At 39.7% G+C, this 19,256-nt stretch overlaps 1 protein-coding gene across 1 annotated transcript in view; it reads left to right on the top strand.

Annotated features, from left to right (window-relative positions):
- chrm4a (cholinergic receptor, muscarinic 4a) overlaps positions 1 to 19,256 on the top strand; it is a 55,118-nt gene extending 35,862 nt beyond the window's left edge. The window contains exons 3-7 of the mRNA XM_061784405.1: positions 440 to 594; positions 669 to 873; positions 4,237 to 4,320; positions 5,699 to 5,968; positions 8,046 to 19,256. Of these exons, the coding sequence (XP_061640389.1) occupies positions 440 to 594; positions 669 to 873; positions 4,237 to 4,320; positions 5,699 to 5,968; positions 8,046 to 8,291 (960 nt within the window). The 3' untranslated portion in view covers positions 8,292 to 19,256. The remainder of the gene's footprint in view (positions 1 to 439; positions 595 to 668; positions 874 to 4,236; positions 4,321 to 5,698; positions 5,969 to 8,045) is intronic.

Below are 19,256 nucleotides of genomic sequence, written 5' to 3' on the forward strand. Positions count from 1 at the left end.
GTTATGAATTGTATTTTTGGGAAATGTTTGGAATAAATCCAGGCACTACTGTTGCGTTCGGGTAACAATTTTGACATTCAATAATTAAACGTAATATTTAGGACTTTTTTCCCATAAAACAATACAACTTTAATCTTGTAAGCCATAACATTTTGACTTTCATTAATTTTGTTTAACGATTACAGCAATTGTTCTTGGAAATGTAAAAAAAAAAAAAAAATTATTATTATAATGTGGCCGTATTACAGTACTCTTTCATTGCAAAGAGAGGAACAATGCTCTTGAGTTTTTGTTTTTTGTTTTTAACAGCATTTTGTAATATTTGTCAGTTGTGGAGCAGTCCATTGTGCTGAAATTTCTCTTTGACTGGAACCCTTTTAGAAAAAAAAATCGATGTATCGATGAGATGATAAAAAGATGTCTCTGTATTTTTGTCCAGTTCCTGTCGAACCCTGCGGTGACCTTTGGCACTGCAATAGCGGCGTTCTATCTGCCAGTCATAATTATGACCGTGCTGTACATCCACATCTCACTGGCATCAAGGAGCAGGGTTTCCAAACATAAACCAGACAAGAAAGAGAAGAAAGGCTCAAAGTAAAATTCTAATTTGGCAAAAAATTTAGGAATATTTGTCTGTATATATTCATCATACTGTCATATTTTCCCAGAACACCCAGCATGACGAAGAGTCACATGCGAAAACAAAACAACAACAATGAAAGCAGTCCTCGGAAGAGTCCTCAATTGACTCCCAAGCTCAGTTTGGACTCGACAACCACTGTTGATGAGGCTGTGAAGAACGGCAGGGCGGGTGCAGCCAAATCAAGCGGACCACAGATGCCAGCTCAACGCAGTCCTGGGCTCACAACACAGGTACGTCTAATGTCTGTCTGTCTGTCTTTCTGTCTGTCTGTCTACAGGATCTCACAAACATACATGCACCCCTCACATTTTAGTAAATATTGTATTATATCTTTTTATGAGTCACCACTGAAGAAATGACACTTTGAAGCTACAATTTGAAGTATTCAGTGTCCAGCTTGTATAACTGCAAATTGACTCTACCCTCAAACTAACTCACCACACAACTATTAGTGTCTAAACCACTGGCAACAAAAGTGAGTACACCCCTAAGTTTTCACTTTGGCCCAATTAACCATTGGATGTGAATGGGCAGCAGCTGTGTTAAATTTCGTGCTATCACCCTTACATGCTCTCATACTGGTCTACTATCTTCTGTGTTGCATGCTGGTGGTTTAGTTGTCGAGCACGATGTGGGATTTCTTTCCCCCCTACTTTTTGTTGGTATGATCTGAGTGTTTATGTCGGTGTCCTTCGTGGTTATTTTTCCATCCACCCTAACCCAAACCCTAACAAACGCATTTTTTTGTTTTTTTTTTATCCCACTGAACTAAGCAATAGGAGCAGCTCATCTAAAAAAAATCTAAATCTAAAAAAGAGGGAAAATATCTTTAAAGGAGTGCTTAGTTGATGATTATTGGTGTGATGTGATTTCTAAATCAGACACTGACAAGGAGCACAATTCACGCTATTTGCTGATAATTTAATTATAATATTAGAGAGCATATTCTCTGCGCCCTTTGCACAATGGTCATTGAGCCGGACTATTGTTCTATTAGTCATTTCGCACTGCTCTAATTGCTGGAGGACTGCATCTGTTTGCACAATTGTCAAAAAATAATATAAAATAAAAAAACAATAAATACATTTTTAAAAAATGAAAAAAAAAGACAGAAAATTGTACCGGCATTACCACATTACTGGTAACCTTTTATTGCTCAGTGACCGTGTTTTTTATGTCTTTATGTCTCAAAAGTATTGTATGTCAATTGACCGTCTGTTGTCGTACTAGAGCAGCTCCAACTACCGGAGACAAATTCCTTGTGTTTTTGACATACTTGACAAATGAAGATGATTCTTATTCTGATATTCATCAGGCGCTCTGAATAGAATTTTCATTATGACTTCAGTTGTAAATACTCATAAATTAATGATGCTACATACTGTCTTGAAATATCACCATTTGTCACCTCGAGACTTGCTGAGTCCTAGGATGCACATGTCTGAAAACAATGAGTCCCAGTCCTGGAACAACAAGTCCCTGCAACTTATCATCGCTATATGACGGTTGTTGCGTTGTGGTCTCACTATATTGGAGATTTTTATTTGTACAATTTGTACAATATTTTTGTGTTGTCCATTGCTCTTGCTCTCTCTCAATATATGTTTCAGCCTGCCACGATAGCAATTTTTTTAGGATTATACATTTTCCCCAAACTATCACGATAAATGATGAGGTTTTTTTTTTTTTTTCAAATGCCATTGATATAATGATTTTATAGAGCATAATAATTCAAGTACATCATTTTTAAGAACAATTAACTTTCAATTATAAAGAACATTGGCATTGTAATGTATAAAAATACATTAAATATCTTAGATAAATAAAAAAAAGACTCAGGCTCTGTTTGCAAAAATTGTACTTAAACAATTATTAAGCATTTGGCACATACAGTAGGTATAGAGTTATTAACCCACTAAAGAGGCCAAAGAAATGTCTTAAAGCCTGCCAAATTTGAATGAATTAAAACAAACAAACAAACAAAATAATAATGTATCTACTCAAAAGCAATTGGGCTTTGTCACTGTTTTTAATTTTGATGCCATACATCTTAATATCACTGTTATTTTTTAGTCTTTATTTTGTTTATTGTATAAATGTCTGCTACCTCTTGACTTTTGCAAAGGATATTTTATCTCTCAATAGGATTTTACCTGGTTAAATAGAGGAAAAATAAAATGTAAAATTAGGCCCTCCCTCAAGCTGCTGGATTGTGACATGAGACCTTCACCTGTCAATCAAATGACGCTGAAATTGAGTTCGCTAGATGCTGTGTGCCGCTGTGGTTATGGTTTATAAACAGTTAACTTTGCCGTGTGTGTGTATTATGTGGAAACACACAACCAGCTCTGAGTAGTAACGTTTTAATGATGTCGCCGTGGTCGAGTGAGCATTTGTGCTCCAGTCCTTAGCTTGTTAGCTCGCAGGCTAGAAAATGTAATAAACAGTTAACTTTCCCTTTGTCCCAGTTGTGTGCATCCACGGAGCAAATGGCGTTCTGCCAGTGGCTTGCTGCGTCGTCAGCGGCGGGGTGGATGTCACCACAACAATGAAAATTTATCGCGTCCAGAAAAAAAACTCCTGTGTCCATTGTATGGAACAATAATCCACCCTACTCTGCCTCTGATTGGCCAGCACCAAGACAGGATTTGTACTTTTGATTCGCTGTGTGAGGAAGCTCGTCATCTACACACGCACGCACGCACGCACACACGCACATATATATACGTACGGCGAGTCTTAAACCACGCGTCTACGGACGCATGTTAAATACGCTTCATGGGTCCCTGCTAATTTTTTTGCGTCTCAGACGCGGGATGCACATCAAATGAGATCTCTGCTTTATTATATTCATTAGGTTTTCAGGATAATTTTAACTCTTTAGTAATTCAAAGGTTATGATCAACCCCACCCCAAAAACAAAAAGCCAGTTACAGTATATGGTGTCCGTTTTCTCTGTTCTTGCGGTATGTGACTGTTTAAAAAGATGCACAGTGTTTCGGAGTTTAGCTGGGTGCGTGTGCTTGTGGACAAGTTTACGTTGTTGAATTATTGTATTTTCTCTGTGCGTGTTGTACTGTTGTGGACAGACCTTTTAAAAAAACGCTCACCCACAGACTTTCTGGACACAAATACTGGCATGGACCAGTCCCATTGTGCACCGGTCAGGGAATTTGTTGTTAATGCTAAAACCAACTGTTTCGATTTGGATGTTGGTTAAATTCTCTTGATTCAGGAAAGCCTTTTTAAAGGTTTGGCCTTGATTTTCTTTTCTTTTGGCTTTCGTGTTTGTTGTCACGTTTGGGTGTTTCTTGACAGCGCGGCTGCCCTGCATTAGGACAGCTGTACTATATAGGATGAAGTCAAAATGTTTTCTGTGACAGCACCCACCCACATTAGCATTTCGGGTCCAAAGACTTCCTTTTATTGAATGTGTTTGGCGGCAGGTTAGTCATGCATCTCAGTTGGTCGATTAAGTGCATGAGTACTTCAATTGCAAGCTTTGACTGTCCGTCACGTGCATATTGCTCGAATCGTGCAGTCCAAATCTGTCTGGCTGTCAACCTATCAACATATCTGTCTATCTCATCTAGGAGGAAAAGGAGAGCTCCAATGATTCGTCCACAGCCTTTATTCCCCCAACAGAACCAAAGGCAAGCAATGATGCGATATGTGAGGTAAGCCTTTTACTGTTTGCCTTCTTTGTAATGATGTTCTTACTTTACTATTTTGCCCTATAAAGCAGTGTTCCCCAACGTTCTTTGCACCGCGGACCGGCTGTGGTGGCAAGCACGCACGCACGCACACTTGCCTCGCTTCTGCTTCCTCCTTCGCCGTTCGTGGTGCGTCCACTGTGGGCGCGATGCAGGAGTTATTGTAGGCAGCCAGACCAGACTGCAGTTCCGTAGCTCGTCAATGAGAGTAGACTTTGAACTCCGTAAAAGTAGTTCTGCCTGCGTCGAGCAGCAACCTCCGACTGTATCTGTATCAGAGCGGACTTGGTGCGTGAGAGTTAACTGTTGCGATAAACCCGTATTTTAACGAGGACTCCTGATATAGTGTTGTTTCGTTAAAAGTCAACGTAATGAACTGAATTGGTTTATGAAACGATTTCGTTCTTTTGAGCTTTCCCGCCGTCGGACCGGCGTAAACAGAAGCGTTCGAGCCCGCTCGGACCGGAAACGGAAACGGAAGCGTTCTGTGCAGTCTCGACGTGTCAGTTGAGACGCGCAGCCGGTACGGCGGAGAAGATCCGGACAATTTTCAAAATAAAACACATTGACACTCGAATTGCAATACAACAAAAATTACATAAATAAGTCATTATTTCTCTGCGGCCGGGTAACAAATGCCTCACGGACCGGTGGTTGCTATAAAGTGCCAGTAACTGTGTAAGCCGAAAAGACATTTCTAATGACATAACATCTTAGACTGATACAGCCACATTTAAGGGAGTTAGGGAGGCTTAAAGGTAACAAAGTCTAATAGAATGTTAAAGTAATGATGATATTGATTTGACATTTTTTCAAACCAAATGTTGATCTTACGCTGGATAGGAATGTAGTGGTGGAGAACTAACTGGTTAGCATTGGTAGAGTTGATTTAAAATTGTAGCTTTCCTGTCATGGACCCACCTTTTAAGCACAAGTCTCAAATTGTGCATTCAGCTTGAGGTTTGGGTTCGCATAGGCCATTCCAGAAGTTACTTTATCTATTCCAAAACCAGTTTTGATTTGTGTTCAGGATCTTTGCCCAATTGGGACACACAAAGAAGTTCACAGACCCTCTCATACAATCTGTCTGAGCTTGAGCTATTTGGCAAGGAAGAATGGACAAAAATCTCAGTCCTGAAATGTAGAATGCTGGTAGAGACCCCTAGAAGACAGAAAGTTTTTTCTACAAAGTATTAGCGGACCCAACTAACTGTTAGTATGGTTAGTGCTTCTAAAAACAATGGCATAAAACAAAACTGTAAACAAACCGAAGCAGCTATGTGAAAGCAACTTTTATCATCAATAACAAAACCTTCTCTTTTTTTTTTTGTTTTGTTACAAGGCTCCAACTAATTCTAACCCAGTTCCAGCAAGTTTGACAAATCCTCCCATGTCCAAAATCAATTCCACCTCAAGGTGGTCTAAGATAAAGATCGTGACCAAGCAGGCTGGGGATGAATGCATCACAGCACTCGAGATCGTCCCGCCCGGGGAGGGAGCCGACAGGCATTCCATCCCGATCAGCCGCCCCAGGACGGTGGCAAGGAAGTTCGCAAGCATCGCTCGGAGCCAAGTGAAGCGGAAAAGACAGATGGCCGCCAGGGAAAAGAAAGTATGTTTTTTGGGTCTTAAGTGATTTACAGCATTTGAAATAGCGTTGGCTACTGGGGAGGTCATGCACTTTACTGCTGTGTCATCTTCAAGAACAGAACAGAGCCAAACGGAGACAATGCAAAATCATTTCAAGCTTTGGGATGCAGGGTGCTGGCACACAAGTAATAATGTCATGTTTCTAGCACACCTGGTTAATGTCAAGGGGGAAATGTTAACCCTTTACTAGACGAGACAGGACAAGCACTTTGAGAAGAATGAGAGTTACAATGTAATAAAAACTTGCATGCCAGAAGACAGTTCAAGTACAACCCGGTGGCTGCTTTTCTTAGAAGAGTTTATTTCTCCTTAGACAAAGTCATATACAGTATGCACCCATGAACAGGCAGTTATCATCTGCCTCATGCAACTGGCACCCCCCCAACCACAGTCATCTTGCTTGGTTTTTCAGCAAAGTGATAAGATACTAATATCATAATTTCTTATCCTTAAAACAAAAGCTTATGTGAGGCGATAATTAACATAGAATACATTTTAGAAGTGCTGAGGCATATATATTTCTTTCAGCCATCCATCCATTTTCTTTCTTGGTCCAGGGACTGTGAGAAAATGTTGAAGGTCACAGCTTGATGAGGCCTTCAGGACCACATCTACCGGAAATAGCCTAAGTGTCAAAACAACTCACATTCTGTATTTAAGTTTGAACTTCTTGGCAGTACATGGAGTTTCAGTATGGATTTGTAGTAGGTTTTTCGTTTCTTCGTTTTTTTGTGCTGCCTCTTCGAAAATGGCCGGTGTGGTCCATCCCTCCATCCATCCATCCATCCATCCATTTTCTGAGCCGCTTCTCCTCACTAGGGTCGTGGGCGTACTGGAGTCTATCCCAGCTGTCATCGGGCAGGAGTCGGGGTACACCCTGAACTGGTTGCCAGCCAATCGCATGGCACATATAAACAAACAACCATTCGCACGCACAATCACACCTACGGGCAATTTAGAGTTGTCAATTAACCTACCATGCATTTTTTTGGGATGTGGGAGGAAACCGGAGTGCCCGGGGAAAACCCACGCAGGCACGGGGAGAGCATGCAAACTCCACACAGGCGGGGCCGGGGATTGAACCCCGGTCCTCAGAACTGTGAGGCAGGACGCTCTAACCAGTCTTCCACCGTGCCAGTGTGGTGTTAAGTGGTTATTATATCTGTCTCACAATTTTGAGGTTGGGGGTTCCAATCCGGGCTCTTGCCAACCTGTGTGGAGTTTGCATGTTTTTCCCGTGCTTGCGTGGGTTTCCTCCAGGTACTCCTTTTTCCTCTCACATCCCAAAAACATGCATGTTAGGGTCATCGAAGACTCTAAATTGTCTGTAGGTGTGAATGTGACAGTAAACGGTTGTTTGTCTGTATGTGCCCTGTGACTGGCCGGCGACCAGTCCAGAGTGTACCCTGCCAGTCAGCTGGGATAGGCACTGGTCCGTGACCATAATGAGGATAAACAGTATAGAAAATGGATGGCTGGATCTTCAAAGTAATAAGTTCAATCAATCAAGGAAATGTACAGATATTTGCGTGAAAAAAATACTCTGATGCGATATTAAAAGTAGAAGCATTGAACGAAAAAGTACAGACCCTGAAATGTTCTAAAGCACAAAGACTATTTTTTTGTCAATGCCTGTTTTGATTGAACTTGGCACAGTGGGGCGAAAAAACTCTGGCTAAAATATCATTTCATTTTGTTTTCATTTGAAAGATATAGACATTACTTGTCCTGGTGTGTTTGTGTTTCTATATGTGCAATACTGGATGGTTGGAGGATGAAAGACACGATTTACTTTAGACCTCATTGAATATATTTTCAAAGTTTTGTGTGGTATCTGTAAAAACAAGCAGTCTTTGATCGTGTTCACTGAAATGAACTGCAAAACTTTCTCAAATCTTCTCCATACTTTCCTCCAGCCTACTAAATGAAAACAACACTGGTCCCCTGGACAGTAGAAATGATTGAAAGCCTTCTTTGCTCTTCTCTCGCATTTGATTTCCTTCTTTTTCTTTAATCTCTTATATTTGCTCTCCTGTTAGGTGACCAAGACGATTTTTGCCATCTTGCTTGCTTTCATCATTACTTGGACCCCCTATAATGTCATGGTGCTGATCTCCACCTTCTGCCAGTCGTGCGTTCCTGACACCGTGTGGGCCATCGGCTACTGGCTGTGCTACGTCAACTCCACCATCAACCCGGCTTGTTACGCCCTTTGCAATGCCACGTTCAAAAAGACTTTTAAAAACCTGCTGCTGTGCCAATACAAGAACATTGGCACAAGATAAGTGGAGAGGACTGAGGCTACAGGGAAAGAAGAGAGGGCGCGAAGGATGGAGGTATTTGAAAGCTGGCCTGCTACAGACTTTTACAGTGGAGAAGCAGACACGATTTATGTTGCAAATAAAGGAAAATTGAGCCCCAAGTCCTCCAGCTCCCCCCATAAATTGAACAAAATCTTGAGGAGAAAAATGATTTAATCAAATCTGCTGTGGGGGGAGCAGGAAGGACAATAATTAATATTGGTGAATTGATGGAGGGTTACATTAGAATGACAATACTAATGAATGAGTGTAAAATACTGAGGGGAAGGACATGATTGGAGGGTGGAAGGAATGTTTTGTGGACTGAGGTTGGATTAAGGAATGAATAATAAACAACAGTGTAGTGTGAATGGATGGTTTATGTACAGTGGATGTAAGAATGGTATATACAAGACAGATGGATAATGATGCTGTGAAAATCAAATGACCTGACCAAAGATATTTGGAAAGATCCCACTATTCATTTTTACAGAGATGTTTGACTTGATTGTCAGAGATTAGTCATAAATTCTATTTACAATCATTACGTAACGTGTTTATTCTACTCAAGCCAACATGGTAGGTGTGAAAATTGATTGCGGACTACTAAGATTAACTTCATTCAATTAGGGAAAAGTCTAAGGAACTGAGACGTGTGCGGTCAAGAAACCTCAAGCGAAGGAAACGCCGCGCTTATTTCCCAATATCACTCGCTATTGTGTCTATTAGCCATGTGATCGGCAGGCGATCAGGGTGCATGTAGTCCCTCCCCCTAAGTCAGGTTGGATACCCCCCAGCTTCCCTGTGACTTTAAACACATATAGTAAATGGAACTATGGATGATGACAGCTTTTGGTATTATACTCTGATTCCTCAGTTTTAGTGACAAGAAGGGATTCATTAAAATTTAAAGAACCTGTAAAGTGAATTCAGAGATTTCTTTTTAAAAAATATGTTATACATGTTTTAATATAATTTCTGAAAACGTGCAAAGACTGAGAACTATGCAGTACTCTGTTGTGGAGATTTAAGGTCCTATTTCCGAGAATGGCGTAAGTCCGGCGCACAAGGCAGCACAACTGTGCACCAGAGGCGGGTTAGAGCGGTGTTGGTAATTTCATGGACGAACGTAAGTCAGGCGGATCTGTGGGTGGGCAGGCTGCGCCACTGTGGGAGTGTTTACGACCAAAACTTCATTTCCCGCCAATAATAGCAGCTCCTCTCATTCCCTTTAAATGTGGCGCACTCACAGTCTCGCATGGAGACATCGCTGTGTGGAAGAGGGCAATGCGTAATCGCAGCACTCTGTGCGTGAGTGGAGCATTGTCACTGCTTTAGCCATGTTGTGTAAACAGAAAATGTGAGCGGGTACACAGAATGAGCTGGTGATAACCACTGGCGACATAAATATGTCTGCAGAGCTCAGTATCTGTCTGCCTGTACCCCGATCAAATTCTCGCGTTAGACTAGCAGTCTACCTTGGGCCAAGATTTAGACATGGTCTGAGCAGTCGTAAATTTAGATCAACTTTCTGCCACCAAATTGTCACACCGCTGGGCGCATCTCTAAGGACGCACTCTCACTGTGCCAGAACGACCAGCTTGGCGCAGACTGGTCTGCTCAATAGGCGAGTGTTGTGCTGCACGAAAATCTCAACGCCCCCGCATTTGCACCCAGGCCTCTTCCACTTCCACCCTTCTCTGGAACATGGTGTGTCAAATGTAAAAGATGTTTGTTTTCACTTTACAGGGACTTTAAGAACAGTTTGGTGTTTGGCCAACCAAGCGGGATTGTGTACTTCTCTTCATGTTTGATAAATCGACATTGCCGCAGGGGGAGCGACGTTTGCTTTAGCCATATCAGCCATTGTTAGCAAAAGCCATTAATAATATAGCATTACTTTACACAGGATTTTTCCTTTTTTAAATTTTAGTTTAGCGTTTGTGAGAAACACAATTTTGTTTTTTTTACCACACAGAGAAGCAGACAACACATAGGCAGCTTGCAAGGAGATATATCAGAGGAGTTTTTCCAACCTCTATTCAACCAAGGCATGTATTGCATTTAACATTGACAAAAAGGGCACAAAAAGTATATAAACTAAAAGAATAATGATCTCGTCTCAATGTTTAGTTTAACACAAAGCTATTATTGTGTTGTATAAATGGCAACAGGTGGATACACTGGTTAATTGTTCCTTCTACCAGCTACTGGAAAATAATGGTTCTCACTGCCACTATACATTGCTGGCATAGATAGGTGAACAAAGACATCTGATTTATTGCGAAGAAATAATAACGTTTGGACCACGTAAGTGAAACTGGATGATTTCCCCCCAACTGCACACCTGATGATCTCTCACAGCACCTTAATGTGCTGCGGCACAGTGGTTAGCAATCACTTTGTCAGAGTTAAGGGAAGGGATGTCTCCAATAAGTTGCAATTTGTGTTGCACGGAGCAGGACTTCAACCGTGACTTTTATTTCTACACTGAAGGCTAAGTCCTTACAAATGAGCTACTGTATATACATGCAAACTCAATCAATCTATGAATAGCCCCCGGACAGTACTGAGTATGACCAATGATCCAATGACAATTTACACCTGCAACTTTCACCTACTGTCAACTGTACTGCGCTGGTCACCAATATTGACAAGGACTATTACAGATAGCTAGAACAAGAGAGAGCTGCATGCTGCAATCTGCTTTTATTTGCACACTTTGTAATGTTTAACAAGGGATTACGTGTAATGTAGTCATACTGATTAAATGTATATTGAATATAATTAACAGTAATATGCCATCATATAACATTTATGAATCTTGTACATGAATATTAATGTCACTATATCTAGGTTTACTTACTGATCCAAGTAAATATGAACGTTAAGATTCCAAGTTAACATTCCAACATAAGATTGTTTACCTGGCTGAATAAGAGATACTCCAGTACTTCCTTATGGTGTTTTTGTTTTTGTGTATCTGGAAAAATGTATAATTTAAAATACAGTACTGTGAAAAAGCATTGCCCTCCGTCTCAAATTCTTATATTTTTGCATAGTTTCCCCACTTTAATGTTTAAGATCATAAAACAAATGTAAATATCGGACAAAAATAACCCAAGTGGACTTAAAAGGCTGTTTTTAAATGGGGATTTCATTTATTGATGAAACAAAAAGGTATTCAAAGTTACCTGGCCCTGTGTGAAAAAGTAATGACCCCCTAAACCTAATAACTGGTTGGGTCTTCCTCAGCAGCAACAACTGAAATCAAGCGTTTTCTATAACTGCCAATGAATCTTTCACATCTCTGTGGCGATATTTTGGCCCACTCTTCCTTGCACAATTCTTTGAATTCAGCAAAAATTGAGCGTTTTCACGCATGAACGGCCTTTTTAAGGTCATGCCACTGCATTTCAATCGGATTCAAGTCCGGACTTTGACTAGGCCACTCCAAAACTTTAATTTTGTTTTTTTTAAGCCATTCAGAAGTTGACTTACTGTTGTGTTTTGGATCATTATCCTGCTGCAGAACCCAAGTGCGCTTTAGCTTGCGGTCACAAACTGATGGCTGAACATTCTCCCTCAGAATTTTCTGTTAAAGAGCAGAATTCATGGTTCCATCACAGCAAGTTGTCCAGGTTCTGAAGGACCAAAGCAGCCCAAGACCATCACACTACCACCACCATGTCTCACTTTTGGTAGGATGTTCTTTTTCTGAAATGCTGTGGTACATTTACGCCCGATGTAATGAGACACACACCTTTCAAGAATCTCAACTTTCAACTCGTCATTCCATAGAACATTCTCCCCAAAATCTTGGGTTCCATTCAGATTTTTTTTTTTTTTTTTTTTTGCAAAAGTAAGATGAGCCTTTATGGTTTTTTTTTGTTTGTTTTCTTTTTGGGTCAGCGGTAGTTTTCGCTTTGGAACTCTGCCGTGGATGTCATTTTTGCCCAGTCTCTTTGTTATTGTTATTGTCATGAACAGTTATCTTAACTGAGGCAAAAGAGCCCTGCAGTTCTTTAGAAGCTGTACTGAGTTCCTTTGTGGCCTCCTGGATGGGTCATTGCTGTTCTCTTGGGTTAATCTTTGTAGGTCGGCCACTCCAGTGGCTTCACCACTGTTCCATGTTTTCTCCATGTGAGGATAATGGCTCTCCCTATGGTTCACTGGAATCCTAAAGCCTTAGAAATGCCTTTTGTAACACTTTTCAGAGTGATTGATGCCAATTACTTTACTTCTCGACTCCTGTCATTTTGTTGCAGCTTTTTTAGATCTTTTGTCTGACTTGATTTTGTCAGATTCTGTTTAACTGTTTTCTTGACTGAACAGGCCTGGAGGTAATCAGGCTTGGGTGTGATCAGTGAAAATAAACCCAGAATTGTGATTAGCCACAATTAATTTATGATTGAACAAGTGGGGTCATTACTTTTTCAACACAGGTCCAGGTAACTTTGAATATTTTATTCCCTTAATTTTTCCTTAATATATAATAATTTAAAGTTCACTTGGCTTATATTTGTCTATCTACATTTGTTTGATGATTCTAAACATTAAAGAGGGGAAACTATACAAAAATGTAAGAATTTGAGAAGGGGGGCAATACTTTTTCATGGCACTGTATTATCACCCTTTGTCAAAGCAATTGCTTTTAATTGTTCCAAGGTGCTCATATACCGGAGATCTAAGGTTGCATGATTTTGGCCAGCCCATGACAAACCATCAAGACACACAAATTGGTTCTACTATACAACTAGGCTTTACACCGTCAGGATTTTTGGGGCCGATCACTGATCAGCAAGTTTAAAAAAACCGATAACTGATCACCGATCTGATCACAAGATTGAACAATGTGTCTATTTACATGACTTGTTCATTTACTGTATATACTTTTGTATTGTATACTGAGTATCTTCAAAAGTATTCTCTAGTCAGGTCATGTATTCTCATCAGTCAGGTCAAACCAATATTACAACATGACAGAAATAATGGGTGCTAAGGTATTGTAATTAAATTACTTTATTGAGATTACCGAAACTTTAGAGCATGATTCGACATAACACCATCATGTTTACGTACAACTGTTAGTGCTAGCACTATCTTGCAAGGCTACATAACGTTTTTTTGCCTGCTTGCGAGCCGTATCGTGTTAAAAGTACGTGAACATTCCTCAAGTAATCCTTGAACGAATGTCCTCTCCCAAGCACCGGTGACCACCACCACACATTTTACCCCATTTTGTTCTTATAATACACGGGGCGCGATCCATTGTTGTTGTTGTCGCCATGATAACGAGTGCGTCCGGTCGCATTTGAGTTGACAAGATAAAGCCAAGTGATCGTAAAAGATGGGATGCAGTGGCATCAGAATACAAGATTTTGCCATCGTCTGACATAGCATGCAAATTTGTCTTGTCGTCTGATCCAGGCATTACGTGTTGTCTGTCCAACGTCGTCGACAAGTTTTTTTTAATAACTTTATATTTACAGTACAGTCAGATATTTACAGTACTATGTCAAAAAACGCGACAAGGCTAAAAATAAACTCACTCTTAGATTCAAATATACTTTACACGATGGCAACGCGGAGTAAATGTCTTTTGTTGAGCTGATCAATTACGTCGTTGGAACATTAAAGCCGATAAGCCGATCAGCATAAAATGCTAATTATCGGCCGATACTGACCAAGCCGATCAGATTGGTGTAGTCTATATCCAACAGGTGTTTTGTGATGGTTTGACATCATGCGCCTTTAAACCATGATTTAATGAGACATAAACACCCAAAAATCTCATTTAATGGACTTGCGTAAAACCTTGATTTTATTCAAAATGAGGTTAATACAGACATCTGCCTCAATTAGGTGGCACGTGAATATAATAGGGATCCACCGATAAAAAAAAAATTAGACCGAGTACAAGTTATTACATTTGAGTACTTGCTGATACAATCTACCCATACCAGATAATGTCATTACGACTTGCAATTGTATTCAAAATGTGTTTTATTTTAACCAAATATGGTTCAAAAACATAAACTTTTCTTGAACATGACATAATCTTACTCCAATAAAAGACTACATAGAGTAGCAACTTGTTATTACAACAACTGTCGGCACGGCCGCCTCCATCGCTAACTGAGCAGAGCGTAATTGGCTGCTGGCGAAAAGTGTTTTACGTCAATATACTGTCCCTCCACACAGCTGACATGGCTCCTACCTGGAATTTATACGTCAGGCTGGTGAAGTGGTATTAGTGTCATATTATCAGTGCATTATTACAATTCCGAATACAGATGTACCGTATCATTCCTATAATGTATAGACAGTAAGAAACTGCCTATGATATATGATGGCATGGAATGTCTGGCATTCGTAATGGCCAATCAGATGCTTTAATCCTGGGTTCGAAAACCACATGTGCATTGTTAAAACGCCCATTCATCCTACTCTGAAAAAAGTACAGTAATGTCATTTTCGGATATCTCTCATCTATATATACTGTACGCTCTATATGGACATATGGATTTCACTGATGGGAATTGAAAATTGATAATATGGAGTTGAAAATGGGTGAATAGATATTTGCGTTTCATATTCAGCCTGTACACGAGGATTTTTCTGAACTCTCCGTTTTGTCATTGTGCCTTTTCCGATGAATTTCTTCAGGCTGATTGGCCTAAATAACCTTAGAGTTAGCTCTACATGCTGGTTTGGTATGCACTGGATAATCCAAAATGCATTTCCATGTGGACAAGAGATTTGGTAGTGTGTCTGGAGTGCGCGCGAATGTTCTCGTTAAAAAGACAATCATGAATCCCAATCATGTGGACAGGTCTCAATACTTCAGTCCATATAATGTGTATGAAACAGAGCTGCGATGTCAACACAACGACTGACCAATCTTGCAACTCTGTTAGTAGTTATTGTTTCACTGTTTTGTTTCGTTTATTAGATGCACTAGACGGGGTGCAGTAGGAGTCAGGTCCCTCAAGGTACAAGACACTAATGTACCCCAATAGGCTAATTATTACACTCAATGAGCCTAAATATACAGTTCAGCTTTGAGGCAAGTGTCACCTTAGTGACAAACCATTATACCTCGTGTTTGTTTTTCGTTTTTTGACAGTGAAGCATGCTTTTGTCAGAATCTGGCGTGGTGATTGATTTCCAGTGTACAGCGCATGTACTTTTTTATGATCCAACATGCATTGTGATTTGTGTTCTTCCTTCTTGTCATAGTAACCCTTCAACAGCATCAATTAAGTCACAACAAAAATAAAAATCTGTCTGTTTATACACTGTGTTCCAAATTATTCGGCATACGGTCTTTGTCATCAACAATTATATTAGATTCTACAATATTCAAGAATTTATGAAACAAAACCACCACGATGACAACAGTATTTCTTCTTTTCAAAATGACTCAAAATACAGTGTTCCAAATTATTATGGTCAGCAAAAAAATAGTTATCCTTGAATTTGACTTCTCTGGAAACCTAATTATCAAACCTGACTAAGATCAGGAGAAACATGCAGAAATGTGCCAAGTGTAGTTAAAATCTTGGAACACAGTGTATTGGAATTGGTGGACTGGTCGTCTATTTATGACATATGGAAGAGAAAAATCGATGCATCAACTATGTTTCCTTGATTTTGGAAATATATTTATTTGTAATGTATATACTTTCTATTTAATGTACTATTCAAACAACTGGTTTCCCAAAAGCAATGCTAAAGAATTATACTGTACCAATTTGTGGTAAATCAATCATAAAGTGAGCAATAAATGTTTAAATGTGCTCCAACGCTCCACTTCTACAGGTATTGAGTCGATTTGACTCCAAACATGACCTCACTGTTCAGACAAGTATGCCTTATGTAATCCTGAACGCTATCAGCTTCATAACTGTGGCATTAAAATCATGATGTTTTACTTCTGTAACATTTGAGAAAATATTAAAAAGGCTTAGATGGCCATTTTTGTTTACATCACATTCCACAATGGATCGATGACAAGATGTTTTTTTGGGTGAACCATACTGCGGCCCCATTGGTTTAAACTATACTGCTATGAAACACGCCGTTTGTGCACCCTTTTCATTTGACCCATAGCACAAATTCTGCCAGGATTACAACACTGAAAGACGTAACGAAGAAAAAGTGGTGCTAAATTGCTGGGATCTGTGTGGCACTTAGTTTGGATGCATTTTTCAGTAAATTGCCAGACAAAATGGTTTTGTAGACTTTAGAATTCATTCTGCTGCTACCATCATGAGTTACATCATCAATAAAGATTAGTGAGCCCGTTGCAGAAGCAGCCATGCAAGCCCAAGCCATGACATTACCTCCATCATGCTTCACAAATGAGCCTCGTGTGTTTTGGATCATCCTTTCTTTCTCCATACTTTGACCTTTCTATCACTTTGGTACAGGTTAATATTGGTCTCATTACTCCTTTGTGGCTCATCTCTGAACGTCTTTGCAAAAATCCAGTCTGGCCTTCCGATTCTTTTTGCTGATGAGAGGTTTGCATCTTGTGGTTTCTTCTCTCGAAGTCTTCTTCGAACAGTGGATTGTGATACCTTCACCCCTGCCCTGTGGAGGTTGGCAAACCATTTTGTCTGGCAATTTACAGAAAAATGCATCCAAATTCATCGGGAGAAGCTTCATCATGCAACAAGACAATGACCCATAACACACTGCCAACACAACAAAGGACTTCATCAGGGGGGAAAAGTGGAAGGTCTTAGACTGGCCAAGTCAATCACCAGACCTTAACCCAATAGAGCATGCATTTTACCTCCTGAAGAGGAGACGGAAGGGAGAAACCCCCAGACACAAACAAGAACTGGAAGAGGCTGCAGTAAAAGTCTGGAAAAGCATTTCAAATGAAGAATGGAACAGTCTGGTGAAGTCAATGGGTCGCAGGCTTGATGCAGTTATTGCAAGTAAGGGTTATGCCACCAAATATTAAATGTAATTCACTTTAAGTTAATTTAATAGTGTCCATTCCAATACATTTGCTCACTTGAAAAGTGGGTGGGTTCAAACAAAAGGGGCTCTGTCCTGAGTTGTTTAACACATCTAAATTTAAATACCATGAAATGACAGCTGGAATTCTGAACTTTTGTCTCACATTAATTTTTTGAAACCTAAACGTAAATGTCTTCAGTATACAACAAAAACAAAGGAATGGACCTTGTCGTTCCAATACTTTTGGAGGGTACTGTACTATCAAGGGTGTCAAACTCATTTTTGTGGCGGGCCACATTACTACGGTTTCCCTTATGACTGTGAAACCATATAAATGTTTAATCGCCTCATCATATTATCACATATACAGAACAGATTCATGGATAACTACTTTTGAAAGCAGAAGTCAAGGATAATAGTTTGCTCAACGATTGTTCAAGTTACTGTAACAAGGGGTTTGGTATCAAACACATGCTTGCAATATCTCAATGTTATTTATTAAACAATTTAACATGATACAGATTGAGACAGATTTGAGGAAGAACCTGTAACCTGTGTTATACTTGCTGCAGTTTACTTTGCTTTTTGTTAGTAAGTATGTTTGTGTTGGGTGCGCCAAGGGTAATCCTACTGACAGCGGTTGGAATCTTCCGAAAAGGCTTACAGAGTACGCGGACTTCTGTGTCAGCTTTCATAAGCTGTCGTGATACAGCGCAGGAAATAGGATGGATAAACCCCAATATGTTTGCGTCCTCCAGCTCACTCACTATCAAGAGACTTCTTTTGTTAGCTTCCACGAATGACCGCCTGGCTTTCTGTTTAAAATTTATTTTAATTTTTTTTATCTGCAAGTATTTTCCCGCTGTTTTCTCCTCTACTTGAGGAGTGGGAAGACTTCGGTTCCCTTTTTGTCTTTGGATTGATAAACTGCAAACGAAAGCTGCAGAATGTGGCATGACTGCAACATTCTCTACCCTGGCTGCGCCTGTGATTGGCGAACACCCTGCGAAAGAAAGTCATTCCCATCACTTGTACTCATAACAATTCGTGTGTCAATTGGCATTCGAAAAACAAATATTGACTGATTATTTTGTTTGTTTGTTCATCTAGCGAATAAGTAAAAAATTATAGATTTTTCATAATTCCATTTGAGGCTCAGTGCCAAAATACAAAATTGAAAAACGTGCCACAGTACAAAATTTTTATGCACAGTTCCAGAAAGAAGAATGAAAACCTTCCCATGTCTACTAGTCCACGTGATGTTCCAAGTGGAGATGAATGTGTTGAAAACATTGAGACAAGGAGAGAGATAAACTGCGGTGAAAGCAATTGTCACATCTTCCTCTTTAAGTCACACGTTTAGTCAGGTTTTTCCATTTCGTCAGCCTAAAATTTAAATCTGAACAATCAGGCTTTTTCTTGTGTTGTGATTAAAAAACAAATAGTAGAATAACTAGGCACTTTTTCATTAGTTGTAATTTTTCATTGCCAATTGAAAAACGGATGAATCTTGGATTTCATAGCCTTGTCCTCCGTCACTATCCAAAGTTTTGCTGCAACAATCCATCTGTCGTTCACACGTTGGTTCCTGATTTAGCTTTAAATATTGGGGGGGAAAAACTGAACTGTGAGGGCACCATTCAAAGAAAAATGCAGAAAATGTAATTTCATTTTAAAAAAATCCATATAATATATAAGAAGGTATTAATTTTTGTGATTTGGATCTAACTTACTTTTAAACTTTTCATTGCTTTCCAGCAGCAGCTTTTGGGAAAACAGCTTTTGACAATTGTCTTTGTAATGCTTTTTGTAGCCTTTTTTTTTTTTTTTTGACTGAGACTGAGCTTTTACTGCATGTTGGTCAGCATCACCTAACACAATACATACTTTGTAAATACAAAATATGTGGTTGAGCTCTAAGTATGTATAAGAAAAAACATTATGATGGTAATAAACAACCTATGTTTCACATTT

The sequence above is a fragment of the Phyllopteryx taeniolatus genome, chromosome 1, assembly GCF_024500385.1.
Source record: "Phyllopteryx taeniolatus isolate TA_2022b chromosome 1, UOR_Ptae_1.2, whole genome shotgun sequence".
NCBI lineage: Eukaryota > Metazoa > Chordata > Actinopteri > Syngnathiformes > Syngnathidae > Phyllopteryx > Phyllopteryx taeniolatus.